The 12966-nt window shown below is 28.6% G+C and overlaps 5 protein-coding genes across 8 annotated transcripts; 2 read left to right on the top strand and 3 right to left on the bottom strand.

Annotated features, from left to right (window-relative positions):
• Nucleotides 1-210: 210 nt before the first annotated feature.
• On the bottom strand, nucleotides 211-1497 carry LOC122524110 (probable 28S ribosomal protein S6, mitochondrial). Its single transcript, XM_043646195.1, has 4 exons — nucleotides 1312-1497; nucleotides 963-1102; nucleotides 686-847; nucleotides 211-577 (listed from the first exon to the last, which is right to left on the bottom strand). Exons 1-4 carry the CDS (start codon nucleotides 1354-1356, stop codon nucleotides 472-474), a joined length of 453 nt encoding a protein of 150 aa, XP_043502130.1. The 5' UTR covers nucleotides 1357-1497; the 3' UTR covers nucleotides 211-471.
• A 381-nt stretch (nucleotides 1498-1878) lies between these two features.
• Nucleotides 1879-3226, top strand: LOC122523908 (iron-sulfur cluster co-chaperone protein HscB). The gene is made up of 3 exons (XM_043645876.1): nucleotides 1879-2443; nucleotides 2541-2797; nucleotides 2871-3226. The coding sequence occupies exons 1-3, from the start codon at nucleotides 2078-2080 to the stop codon at nucleotides 2998-3000; spliced, it is 753 nt and encodes a 250-aa protein (XP_043501811.1). The 5' UTR covers nucleotides 1879-2077; the 3' UTR covers nucleotides 3001-3226.
• Nucleotides 3117-4215, bottom strand: LOC122523910 (adenylate kinase isoenzyme 6). The gene is made up of 3 exons (XM_043645877.1): nucleotides 4001-4215; nucleotides 3668-3819; nucleotides 3117-3559 (listed from the first exon to the last, which is right to left on the bottom strand). The coding sequence occupies exons 1-3, from the start codon at nucleotides 4041-4043 to the stop codon at nucleotides 3224-3226; spliced, it is 531 nt and encodes a 176-aa protein (XP_043501812.1). The 5' UTR covers nucleotides 4044-4215; the 3' UTR covers nucleotides 3117-3223.
• A 2664-nt stretch (nucleotides 4216-6879) lies between these two features.
• On the top strand, nucleotides 6880-8843 carry LOC122524382 (protein phosphatase methylesterase 1). Its single transcript, XM_043646618.1, has 8 exons — nucleotides 6880-7091; nucleotides 7198-7390; nucleotides 7451-7560; nucleotides 7671-7904; nucleotides 8000-8065; nucleotides 8174-8496; nucleotides 8576-8708; nucleotides 8804-8843. Exons 1-8 carry the CDS (start codon nucleotides 7018-7020, stop codon nucleotides 8820-8822), a joined length of 1152 nt encoding a protein of 383 aa, XP_043502553.1. The 5' UTR covers nucleotides 6880-7017; the 3' UTR covers nucleotides 8823-8843.
• A 935-nt stretch (nucleotides 8844-9778) lies between these two features.
• On the bottom strand, nucleotides 9779-12957 carry LOC122524377 (kelch-like protein 5). 4 transcript variants are annotated; one of them, XM_043646606.1, is made up of 11 exons: nucleotides 12530-12947; nucleotides 12153-12442; nucleotides 11911-12072; nucleotides 11521-11834; nucleotides 11361-11456; nucleotides 11096-11285; nucleotides 10805-11032; nucleotides 10567-10729; nucleotides 10210-10422; nucleotides 9954-10125; nucleotides 9779-9875 (listed from the first exon to the last, which is right to left on the bottom strand). In XM_043646606.1, the coding sequence occupies exons 2-11, from the start codon at nucleotides 12349-12351 to the stop codon at nucleotides 9807-9809; spliced, it is 1806 nt and encodes a 601-aa protein (XP_043502541.1). In that variant the 5' UTR covers nucleotides 12352-12442; nucleotides 12530-12947; the 3' UTR covers nucleotides 9779-9806. The 4 variants fall into 4 exon arrangements, with proteins under 4 accessions (XP_043502541.1, XP_043502540.1, XP_043502542.1 ...); XM_043646605.1 differs by having other exon boundaries at nucleotides 12153-12407; XM_043646607.1 differs by having other exon boundaries at nucleotides 12153-12287.
• Nucleotides 12958-12966: the final 9 nt, after the last annotated feature.

The raw sequence follows: 12966 nt of genomic DNA, 5'->3' as shown, positions 1-12966 counted from the left end.
ATATAATTATATTAAGTATTTTGTACAAATATTTTTGATGATTATAAAAAAAAAAAGAAAATTTTTTCATGATGTAACTAAAGTGTCAGCAAAATAAATAATAAATAAACAAAATTGATTTTTTTTTTCTCGCATTAAATTTATAGATATCTTTTAGTTTCTCATATCCTGATTTAACTAAAATTCAATAATTTGATCTTCTCAAACGTATAGAGAGTCTATAGTCTTTATTAATTTATTATATATAGTCTATTTTACAAATACGTTCTTTGATGACACCACCTTGAAGTCATTCAATTACCAACATCATTGCTTAACTTTAGTGATCGGGGAATTAGTTTTTTCAACGAGACGAGGCCGTTGACCAAACAGAGAGAATTATTTTATATATTGTTAAACTATATACATTAGTATTATATATATATAAAATATTATACGATAATATCTATAAATAGATAAAAATTATTAAAGCTAATTTGATTTTGAAGGATAATACTTTAATTTACGGCTAAATTGTTTTTTCTGGTGTTTCTTTTTCTGTTTAGCACCAATCTCCATTAATTTTTGTACCTCTTTCCTAAAATATCAAATTAATATTTACAGTATTAAATAATATAAACCCGCATACATATATACGCTTAAACGCTGTATACATTTCATTTGAGAAAGATAATGAAATATTTACCTGTAAATAGGAGGTAATAATTCTTCGTGCAATGTACATTCAATTGGCTCTGGAGTTTCTTGTTTGTAAATTTTATTTCTAAGAATATCAATATCTCGATTATATTCATCGATAAGATTTGTTAACGTTGATGGAGGTGCGTCAAAATAATACAAGAAATGGCTAAAAAAAAGTCATGTAATTACTATATATAATTATTTGTAACGGTTGTGTGTATGTGTGTGTGTTAAGAAAAGCAATGCAGATATAATATATTTTGATATCTTATAAAACTTACGTCGCTTCTCTATATGTGCTTCCTCTAAAAGATAGTTTGCATGGTAATTCTTTAACACCTAAATTTTCTATTTTTCTGATAATTCCACCTCTGTTAAAAATTGCTGTTGCTACTCTCTTCAAAGCGTTGAATGTCTCCGGCTGCAAATTATTTTAATTTATTAATAAATGTTATTTATATTCAATACTGAGTTTAAAGTAAAACTTAAATAATTAATAAATAAATGTATGAATTTAAATATAAGACTGTTTCAAAAGTCTTTGAAATTTAAACACAAATATTTTAACCTGTAATTCTACTTTCATCTTATATAAAAGTAAATATTAAATGATGAACTAAAATATGTTACCTTATTCATAATGCGAATAAGTAAAGGCATTTCGTAAGTTGGCATGTTTAAATATTATTTATTTATATATTTATTTATTTAAAAAACTACTCTCACTATAATAACCACGAAACCTAAATAGGAAGGAGAACGAACGTGATAAACGTTCTCGTTTAATTTGTGATAACACTATTTCAACTATTAACACCATGAACTATAAAAAACACTAGAAGTCTAAACTATCAGTAAATGATTCAGAATACAATTCTTGTAATCTATATTTTTAATTAATTAAAATTAATCGAATTTTAATCATTTATTTACCTTAAACAAATAGAATAAATAAAAAATATAATTTATTAATAAAAAATGTAAACCAATATATATACGACGGTGAACTTCCTTACCGACAGAGACTATAGATAAAAAAAAATTATTTTGCTTGCATTCCCAACATATGATTGTTGAATAAATAAAATAAGATTTATCGAAACTGATTCATTAATATCTTAAATTAAATGAAATAATTTTAACTAATAATTAATTATATTTTTGTCTTGTATTCATTTGATTGCGTTATATATTAATTTTACTGAAAAAAGAAAAAATTTTAATTTATAAAAAAGTAATCAAGAAAACTTTAAATTTATACTTTAAACTTAAAGGTTAAACTAGGAATACTCTTGAATCATGCAATCTTTCGTTCATGTTACATTTCATTGATCATTAATACTTCAGTATTCGTTCAGATGTAGAGACGCTTAGGTTAGGAATTTATAATATTAAAATGTTTATGTCGAAAGTTGTTCGTCCAATTGTTAATAAAAATTCTGTCTTTCCTCATTTATTAAAAGAAAGACGAAAATTGTATTTTTATTCTACGCACAAAGTTACAAATAATCCAACAATTTCATTAAGTACTTTGCAATATTCTAGTGATAGTCCTTCTAAATGTTGGAACTGTAATTTCCTATACAAATCTGAATTATTTTGTTCACAATGCAAGACTCTTCAAGAAATGCCCGAGAATTTGAATTATTTTGATATTCTTGGTGTGAAACTCGACTACAATGTTAACAATGATGAAGTTCATGAAAAGTACACACAATTGCAAAAAATGTTGCATCCCGATAGGTTTGGTAACAGAATGGAGGTAAATATTTTCATTATTATATTATTAATTTATTCTTGACAATAATAATGCTATTTAATAAAAATTAATCTTTTAAATTTGTTTTATGTGTTGTTAGAGAGAACAGCGCATTTCAGAGTCGTTATCCTCTTTACTAAACAAAGCTTACAGTACGCTAACAAATCCATTGAAAAGAGGTTTATATATGCTACAGTTAAAAGGTATATCTATTCCTGAAGAAACCACTAGCATAAATCCCGAATTTTTGATGGAAATAATGGAAAGGAATGAGGAAGTAGAATCAGCTTTGAACGATAAGGAAAAAGTTGTTAGATTGATGCAAGAAAACAAAATCGTGCTGCATAAACTATCTAAGTAATAATTATTTATCTTAATATTATCATTATAATTATATTTTATATGAAATTAATAAAATATGTTTCTTTAGGAAAGTAGCTGATTCTTTTCGTAATAACAACCTGGAACAAGCAAAAGAAGTTTTGGTCAAAATGAAGTATTATGCGAATATAGAAAATAAATTAAAAACGCTTAAACAAGATTTAGGTATTGTAGATTAAATTAATTAAATTTACATGTCGAACATGTAATTTACGATGTATGTATATATAGGAATTGCGATGTACAAATAGTTTAATTTGTAGATGATATATAAAATCAAATTCATTTAGTTGAATTATCTGTGATCACTGTTACTTATATTTCTTAAATAATATATATACAGTGTCGATAAATAAGTAGAAATTACGTGTTAAATTATAAAATATAAATTTTATTTAACAACTATTGATTGTCTATCATCCATTGTTCGATCCATTGACATATTTTATTAACATTATCCATAGCCTCATCCATAGTATTGCTTTGTAATTCATGAACTATTTCATTCCTATACGATTCTCTAGCTTCTTCTTTAATTATTTCAAATATTTCACTATCTATGTTGTCTGTTAATTTTTTCCCTCTGTATCCTCGTTCAAATAACCGATCATATAAAATTGTATTATTGGTTCTTAAAACGAAGACTATATCGAACCATCTTTCTGGAAAGAAATCAACACCGTGATAATCAACAATTTTTCCACCTTCACTCATAGCGCTTTCCATATTATCGAGTAACTGTAAACAAACATAAACAATATTAAAATAATATAACTTATATTAATTATATTAATATAAGTTATTAATTGTGCACAGAAGTAGATTAAATAAATTATGAAAATAAACCTTATCTTCGTCCAAGATTGGACATTGATATTCTTCATCGTATTCTTCTAAACAATTATGTTCAATAGCTAATTTACTAACTTCTAACCAATCTAATCCTGTACTTTCTGATAATAAACGGCACATTAAACTTTTACCAACACCTGGTGTACCTAAAAAAGAGTAACAATGTTATTAAATATTTTTAATAATAATAATTAAATAATTAGTGTGTAAACAATAATAATGTGTGTAAACAGTAATAATTAATGTGTAAACAAGTGTTTCTGAACTAAACTTTGAATAAAAAATAAATAATCATTGAAATACATATAATAAATTAATAACAATTACCTGACACCAAAATGTTTGGCAACTTTCTGTTAGTGTTATTCATTTTAAGAAGATTTATTTATAAACCATGTTTCCATTGGAAGTTAGTCTTTTAATGTAGTGGCGCTTACATGCACCCGATGCGACAGTAGAGTCACACAATTAATACATTTTGCAGTCAAAGGATTATTATTCACTGTTGATAACACAGCATATTGTAGAAAACTGAATTATCGATAGTGCAAAATAGATATCGATGTTGATAGCGCCAAAAAGCGCAAAAAACTAATTATTTAATTAGTTATTAATAATTAAAAATCAAAAATCGTCATGAAAAAGTTATATATAGTGCGCATGCGCAACCACAAATTCAAAGTGCAAGCGCACTTTGAAAAAAATAAAAGTAGAGTTGGTAAACCTGCACCATTGCACTAATGCACTCTCTTTATGTTACAGCAGAATTTTATCTTCGGAGTCATTACTGCGCAGAAGCATTAAAATAATTACTTAAAATAGATAAAAATACGAAAATCATAACGTTTTAATCTTTAATTTAATTAAATAGATTTATTATTCTTTTTATATACGTGCTTAACGTTCGAAAGGTCCTGTAAACAACTTTCAACAAAAGAACTTTTTACAGAGAACAATGACACAGATCAACGGTGGATTTCGAGGAGGAGGGATGACTGAACATATACTCCGATCTTTTAAACAACAATAGACGCTTGCATCGATTAATTAACAATTATTATAATGCACTAATGCACTCTCTTTATGTTACAGCTAAATTTTACCCTCGAAGTTATCACTGCGCAGAAGCATTAAAATAATTACTTAAAATAGACAAAAATACCAAAATCATAACGTTTTAATCTTTAATTTAATTAAATAGATTTATTATTCTTTTTATACACGTGCTTAACGTTCGGAAGGTCCTGTAAACAACTTTCACCAAAAGAACTTTAACAGAGGATAATGACTCAGATCAACGGTTGATTTCGAGGAGGAGGGATCGCAGAACATATACTCCGATCTTTTTAACAACGATAGACATTTTTATCGATTAATTAACAATTATTTTAATATTCTAATACACTGTACTTATATTTAAGATTAGTTTAAACGCGTATACATTGTTTTTAACATTACATACCTATTAAAGTATTTCGAATAGAAAACAATTTAGTTACGTTATTAATTTATGATTTTTCTATATGACTGTCTTTACTTACTGTCGTGTTAAAATCGATTTGTATTATTGGCAATTCAAATTTAATAAATATTTATTGAAATTTGGGTCTTCGGAAGCGGTTACCTCCTCGTGGTTAGACCCGGGCAATGGTATTTTACTTTCAGTATAATGTTTAACATATAAAATATGTTAAATATTCCATTGCAAGTAAAATCTAGCCAAAGACCGCTTACCATATACATTATAATTGTAATTAGTTTCTTTTAAATCCCTAATTAATATCATATCCTTATTCCTTTTTCTCCTTTGTTCCTTTTATCTATTTAATATACAGAAACTAATTACTTTATAATGTTTTTTAATAACTTTTATGTATTTACAGATACCAGGGAGTAGTCCAAAATTATAGAAATTAAAGTTGGGATGTATAAAAGAGATTGTGCATTCGATTCATTCATTTTATCTTTCTATGTATTTATTGTATTCTTGTCTTTTTTTTTAATCTAGTAAAGCTTTTTTTTCTGTACCTGTTCAAAGACAATAGTTTCAAAGGGGTAAACTCGAGTCGTGCGTCGGAGCTGATACACACACTTTTTAAATTATTAGTCGTATATAAAGCACATTCGTATGATTTACGTAAAGATTCCTTAAGGATTAAATTATAATTTTTACTAAAAATATTTTGTACATACTTAAACTTTAACATTTCACGTAAATATGAATGACTATGAAGACGATTATTTAATTCAAACGGTGAGACAGTGGGCTACTCGAGTGAGCCACTATAGTGGCGCATCGACCTGGAAAAAATAATCGCAAAAGCCATTTTAGTGGCAGGCCGGCTAAGGCGATATCGGTAATTGCAGTGCTCTACTTTTATCTTATTTACCGTCGGTAACGATAGTGTTCTACTTTGGAAATGTCGACAGTCGGTAAGTCGCATTACCGACCGAAAAGAGCTGATGGTAAATTACCATCAGAGTTACCGACCGAGAAGAGTTAATGGTAAGTTACCATCAGAGTTATCGACCGAGAAGAGTTGATGATAAGTTACCATCAGAGTTACCGACAGTAGGAAAACCTTCATGGTAAGTTACTATCAGTGTTACCGACAGTAGGAAGACCGACAGTAGAAAAACTAATTACTTTATAATGTTTTTTAATAACTGTTATGTATTTACAGATACCAGGTAGTATTACCGTCGGTATTACCAGGGAGTATTACCGTATATAGTATACCGTCGGTAATAGTAGATTTCTGATTTATTTTACTCTGCGTCGGTAATACTTTATATTAACATTACCTACGGTCAATATTACTATAGAAAAGAAAATATACCGACTCGTTTAGTTCGTATTATGTCCAGGTTGACGCTAGCGCAAAGTTCTGGTGGTTCTGTGCCAACTTTTTTGCGCTGATGTTGATCGATATATTAAATGAAACGATAAAAATGACGATCTTTATTTAAGACACTTTTCTATCATAGTAATGAATTATTATTGATTAATAAAACACATTCATAATTAATAACTCATGCAAGATGAAGTAATTTGGTTGCATTAATATAAGCAAATTGTTATAAATCTAAAATATCCTATATTTTTATGTACATTTAAATTTACCGGGTAATAATGGCGGATATAAAATTGCATTATACGATTAACACGTTCAACAATGTCGGTGGACTAACTTACAATTACTCGTCGATATGGACATCTAGGAATATTACAAACGTGGTTTTCTTAGATCAAAACAAATTGTTGATTTGCTTATCAGACTAGATTAATAACTAGTTGCAAGTTAATAATATTTACTGTGAAACGTATTTAAAGAGCTGTCAGTATGTCTTCCCTTCAAAAATCAGTATTAAAATCTAAATTGCCGCCGGCGGGTATCAATTTTGGTCATGGATCTAGGTTAGTCTCAATAATCAACATATTATTTTTTGTCTTCGATACATTACCTTGAAAATATCAATTTTTCTTTTCTGTTTTTTTTTTTCGTGTTTTATATTTATTTTAGGATAAATAAGACTAAAGGCTTTCAACGCAAAAGAGATTATGATCCTGTACAATGGACTCCATACTTTGATCATTCCACTGATATCAAAATAGGAGAAAATACTTTTCATATTTATACTAAAGGAACGCAAGGACCAACGTTGGTTTTATTACACGGTGGTGGTTATAGTGCTTTAACGTGGGCAGAATTTACAGTAAGTATTTATGATTCAATTTATGAAATGTAGCACAATTTGCTATTTTATATATTTTAGAAATCTATTATGACGATGGTAATCTGTAAAGTTATGGCGATTGATCTTAGAGGTCACGGAGATACGCATACAACTAATGAAGAAGATTTGTCCGCAGATACTTTAGCTTTGTATGTTGAATATTTGAAATCTATTATCTTATATGTAAACTTAGTAAATATTATAATATTAGCATAGTCACTTATTTTATTTCATTTATTTAGTTATTTTTTTTTTTTAGGGATGTAGCAGCAGTTATAGAAGTGACTATAGAAGAAGGACCAGTAATTATAGTCGGTCATAGCATGGGAGGTGCGGTGGCTGTTAAAGCTGCATCATTATTAGCCAATTTAGCTGGTTTGGGTGTGATTGATGTTGTCGAAGGGACAGCTATGGATGCTTTAGCATCTATGCAAAGTTTCTTAAGATCTCGGCCATCTAGTTTTAGTACTATTCCTCAAGCTATAGAATGGTGGTACGCATATAAACTCTCTAACTTTTATACTTAACAAGATCCGTTTTGTGTATTTTCATTCATTATGCATATTCACTTTTAACATTATCTTTTAGTGTACGAAGTGGACAAATTCGAAATGTACAGTCGGCTAAAGTTTCAGTACCTGGACAAATAAAGAAGTTAGTGAGTTTCTTAAAATTCTTGTACATTTATGATCCCATACTTGTAAAAAGTTATGCTACAATCTTAAAGAGTAATGTATTTATTTAATTGTTTTATTTTTTTAGTATTGAAACCAATCAGTTAGCGACTCACGATATTAATTCCCTTTCACAAACATCTTCATGCGAATGTGATCCTGAACCAGTGATTCACCGCGAAGATGTTATCGAAGAGGAAGATTCTATTACTATGCCACCACCTACATCTTCTTTCATACATACTAATAAGAAGTATGTGTGGAGAATAGATTTAGCCAAAACTGAACAACACTGGTTTGGATGGTTTAAAGGATTATCGGCGTCGTTTTTAAATATACCAATCCCTAAAGTATTATTATTAGCAGGAGTAGATAGACTTGATAGAGAACTTACAGTTGGTCAAATGCAAGGTATTAATTATCATCTAATTACATTAATATTTAACTAAATATTTTTAATTAATATATATTAATGCTTTATCATAATTAGGAAAGTTTCAAATGCAAGTTTTACCAGCATGTGGACACGCTGTTCATGAAGATGTACCGGATAAAGTAGCAGAAGCTATTGCAACATTTATGGTTAGACACAAATTTGCAGAACCTGCTTCAGACTTTCCACGGTAGATGTTTTTCTTGTATAATATAACAAATTCAATTGATATCATTAATTTTCTTAATATTAATTTCATATGTAATCTTTATTTATTATTTTCAGAACTTTCCCTGCTTGCTAAATTAATTAATAATGAATAAATATATTAAATTAGATATAAATTAAGAAAAATAATATAATTTGGAAAGCATTGAATGAATTAATTTATAGCCATTGAACAGCTAATTTATTGAAAGAATATGTTCGTAAAAATAAAAGAGAAAAAAAAGAAAGAGAATGTAAATAAACGTATTACATCATTGGCGGAAATATAAATTTGTTTCTTATATATATATATATATATATATATTTATATTTATAGAGCCTATACATATTTTATAGTACAATAGGTGATCGGTTAATGAATAGTTTGGACTGCAAACTAATTGAACAACGAACACTCGCGAAATATTTTTATGTGCGGACAAAAAATACATGTTCGAATAATGAACGCCTCATAGAACGAATAAAAGAAGAAGTGACACTGTGTATAAGATTTGTAGAACTGTACAGTGGGTGATAGGTTAACGAACATCATTTTGAAATAGATTATGTTCGTCAACATCCTCTGTATATACATTAATATTAAATACTATTGACAAATATGTTAATGTCTAGAAAGATTGATTCATTAACTCTATTTATAAGAGAGTTATTTATAATTAATTCTTTGTAATTAATTCTGTGAATTGTCTTTGTATATAAAATATAAATTGAAAATTATTTTAAATATATATTTCATTTTATATAGTATTCTTATTCAGATATAAAATAAACTTTGAATTGTTTGTTATAGTTTAAAATTTATCTAAATATTTTTATAAGTTATCGTAAAATAAAATAATAGAAAAAATTTATCACAATATTTACTTACATATATAGTTCAATTATAATATGTTTCTTATTCTCTTAAATATTATGGAATATATTAAATGTATTAAATTACTGAGAGAATACTTTATAGATGATAAAATAGATTCTAATATATGGAAGTTTTTTAGAATTATTATAGGAATGTTACTTGTTCGTAGTCAAGAATTTGTGTGTGAGCATTTATGACCATTAATTATACATCTCTTAGGAAATTTTCTATAACAACGCAAGGACCTCCACGTCCAGTCAGCAAAGGTGTAACCTTATGGCATAACATCAGATTATCAATCATTCACTGTAATCATTTACAAACTAACAAATATTTTAAATACACACTTACTGGTTCCCATTTATTAAGATGTGGGTCATATGCTTCAACCAATGTCAAGTATTGTTGACCATCATATCCACCTACAGCCATAAGTTTATCTCCAAGGACGCAAACACCAACTGCATCTCTTGCTACGCTCATTGGTGCTACCATTGTCCATGTGTCAGTTTTGGGATCATATCTGTGGAATAATGTATTTTTTATTTAAGAAAATTATGTATATCACGTTGAAAGATTATCAAACTACATGTATATATTCTGCTACCTTTCTACACAATCAAATCTACTAGCATTAGGATTGCTCGCTGGAGCCTCATGGCCACCAAGAGCATAAAGACATCCATTCACTACACCTACTCCTACACCACCTCTTTGTTTTGACATTGGAGCACAAGCGGTCCATTTGTTCGTATGAGGATCATAACACTCGACTGTATTCAAACAGGAACTAATATCCCTACCACCTACAGCGTATAATCTAAAAAAAAAAACAAATAAAAATAAAAATAAAAATAAAAATATAAAAATAATGTGGTAATCTCTCAAAACATATTGATGATTATATCTATTATAAAGATCATATGTCTTCTATAATAATGTAATTTTATTTATTTAACGCTACTTGTCATTTAATGCGGCTACACCAACTGTTGAACGTTGTATAGACATAGGTGCTATAGGACGCCATAGTTTTGTATTTGGATCCCATCTTTCAACTGTATCAAGAAAACTCCAACCATCATGACCACCAACCGCATACAATGGTCCACCTAAGACTGCAACTCCTACATCACAGGATTTTATTACAGATGATTTGTTGATAATATACCTTTACATATCTATAGTGTAATTAATTATACCTAATCCATGTCTATGAACATTCATAGGTGGTAAAGTAGACCAATCATGAGCAGAAAAATCAAGACATTCAACAGTGTTTAAAGTTTTCAAACCATCTCTACCGCCGGCGATAATTAATTTCCTATCAACAACAGCAGCACCAAATTGGAGACGTTTACCCCACATTGTGGCCACAGACTTCCATGAATTTTTTCGCAATGAAAATGAGTATATCAATAATGTTGATCCTATGATAAAAAAATATTTAAAGTTTCTCTGTGAGTTATTTGTAAATAATTTTTAATTATTACCTTCGCTGGCATCCATTCCTCCGACCGCTAATAACTCGCCAACAGTTGCTTTTCTAGGTTTTGTACGATTAGATTGCAGTAGTGGTCTACGTTCAGGTAGAAGATGATACTTTAACGCTTCTATTATAAGTTCTTGAGCAGCTTTTTGATCTTTAAAGATTTCGTTACTTTCTATATGATCTGCTATAAACTATTATTTCATTAGTACCAATTAATTCTTATTTTGAAAATATATATTTGCAACAGGGAATAAGTTTTAACTTACTGCTGGCGATAATAAAGGCAATTTAACTAAACTCAACAATCTACTGGCATCTTTTTTTCTATTAGGTAAGTCGTATTTAAGCCAAGCCGTAAGAGCCTGAAACACAATGTTAAAATATAAACAGCAAACCACAAATAATATAATGATACTACTATCTTACGTGAAAAATAGTGTCTTCAGAAGGAACATTGAGATCATTGGACTCTAATAATTCAGCTACTTGATCAGCAGAACATAGTAAAAATTCTTGATTCTTGATAACTTCCATGAAATATTCCGTTGTATATGCATGCGCCTGTTTAAGTAAATCCAAACAACCGTGCATATCCGCGAACATGCGTATCCCTAAACAATTACTCGGATGAAGTTGTTTTCTTAAAAATCTACAACATGCTTTGACAACTGGATGGAGTTGCAACAAATGCGCTGTTGCTAAGAGAGTTTGTACGCTGTCTTCTTTAAGTTCTATGCATCCTAAAATAAAAAGAACAAAATGAGTTAGAATGAGAGGCAATAATAAAATTATATATGAAATTATATGTAATCCTACCGGTGTAACAATAACGAACCAATGAAGATAAAGCATCTCCATCTACGTCGACTAATTCAATTTCATTTTCCTTGGATTCTTTTAGGAAACCAGTAAACATAGCAGCAAAATATTCAGAGCCTGCGCTGAGTACCAAACGGTGTGCTGGAATACGCTTATTGCCTGTACAATTAAACTCAATGAAAATTAATCATTTGATAAAAAAATAAAAAACCAATCTAACAAAAGAAAAAATGCGATACCTGCGATTAATACTACATCTGTTAATTTTTGTTTGTCCAAATATTCCTCCATTATACGTAAACTAGATTCTGCATGTTTAGATACTTTTCCAACAATATTCGAAAAACTATGCCCATTCGGAGAAGGTTCCTTGTCTACAAACGAAAACTCCGGTTCTGTTTCGTTCTTATTCATCATCGATGCAAAAATTTTCGACATTTTTAATCAACAAATTCTATTCGTCGATTGTTCTCTTGGATAAAATTTTTTTTTATCTATTGACGTAAATGAACACTTTTTGTTTCCTTTTCTTTTTTTTCGTTATAAAATAATACAAATTTAATTCTGTTCAATGAATGAACATCGTAAAAATTAATACTATCATATTACTACACACCCTTCAATACTGACGTGGTTTGTTTTGACAGTTGTATTTGTGTTAAACGTCAAATTTGATTAGCCTTTCATGTAAACAGTAAACACTCGATTATTTTGGATTGTGGTCAATGACCACAGTCATTGATTAAACTCTTTCTTTCTTTTATGGCGTAGTAATAATCGTACCTAATTCATTAAAATGAATCTAGTAAAAGTTAATTTACTATGGAAAATAAATAAGATGAACATGATGGTAATACATGGAAATCATTAGAATAACTGTAAGAGGAATTTTGTTACCAAAATTTATTATAATATATGATAGAAAAGACAGTTAGCAATTTTAAAGCACGGTCAATGAAGTTCTATACAAGGAGGACGATCGAGATTATAAATTGTGTTACTCGTTTCAGTCGATATTACAGATTTCTATAATATATAATGAATTATAAAATG

This window comes from Polistes fuscatus, unplaced genomic scaffold, assembly GCF_010416935.1.
Source record: "Polistes fuscatus isolate 324 unplaced genomic scaffold, CU_Pfus_HIC Scaffold7, whole genome shotgun sequence".
NCBI lineage: Eukaryota > Metazoa > Arthropoda > Insecta > Hymenoptera > Vespidae > Polistes > Polistes fuscatus.
This window is presented reverse-complemented; position numbering and strand designations above follow the sequence as displayed.

Coding starts and splice junctions, on each gene's coding strand:
- LOC122524110 (XM_043646195.1), bottom strand. CDS start 1,356: ATGCCAACTTACGAAATGCCTTTACTTATTCGCATTATGAATAAG. Junction 1,103..1,311: donor TTATTCGCATTATGAATAAG/GTAACATATTTT, acceptor AATAATTTGCAG/CCGGAGACATTCAACGCTTT. Junction 578..685: donor TTATTACCTCCTATTTACAG/GTAAATATTTCA, acceptor TTGATATTTTAG/GAAAGAGGTACAAAAATTAA.
- LOC122523908 (XM_043645876.1), top strand. CDS start 2,078: ATGTTTATGTCGAAAGTTGTTCGTCCAATTGTTAATAAAAATTCTGTC. Junction 2,444..2,540: donor GGTTTGGTAACAGAATGGAG/GTAAATATTTTC, acceptor ATGTGTTGTTAG/AGAGAACAGCGCATTTCAGA. Junction 2,798..2,870: donor GTGCTGCATAAACTATCTAA/GTAATAATTATT, acceptor ATGTTTCTTTAG/GAAAGTAGCTGATTCTTTTC.
- LOC122523910 (XM_043645877.1), bottom strand. CDS start 4,043: ATGAATAACACTAACAGAAAGTTGCCAAACATTTTGGTGTCAG. Junction 3,820..4,000: donor GCCAAACATTTTGGTGTCAG/GTAATTGTTATT, acceptor ACTCTTTTTTAG/GTACACCAGGTGTTGGTAAA. Junction 3,560..3,667: donor CAATCTTGGACGAAGATAAG/GTTTATTTTCAT, acceptor GTTTGTTTACAG/TTACTCGATAATATGGAAAG.
- LOC122524382 (XM_043646618.1), top strand. CDS start 7,018: ATGTCTTCCCTTCAAAAATCAGTATTAAAATCTAAATTGCCGCCGGCG. Junction 7,391..7,450: donor TAACGTGGGCAGAATTTACA/GTAAGTATTTAT, acceptor TATATATTTTAG/AAATCTATTATGACGATGGT. Junction 7,561..7,670: donor TCCGCAGATACTTTAGCTTT/GTATGTTGAATA, acceptor TTTTTTTTTTAG/GGATGTAGCAGCAGTTATAG.
- LOC122524377 (XM_043646606.1), bottom strand. CDS start 12,351: ATGTCGAAAATTTTTGCATCGATGATGAATAAGAACGAAACAGAACCG. Junction 11,033..11,095: donor AGGAATGGATGCCAGCGAAG/GTAATAATTAAA, acceptor TTTTTATCATAG/GATCAACATTATTGATATAC. Junction 10,126..10,209: donor AGATTTGATTGTGTAGAAAG/GTAGCAGAATAT, acceptor ATTATTCCACAG/ATATGATCCCAAAACTGACA.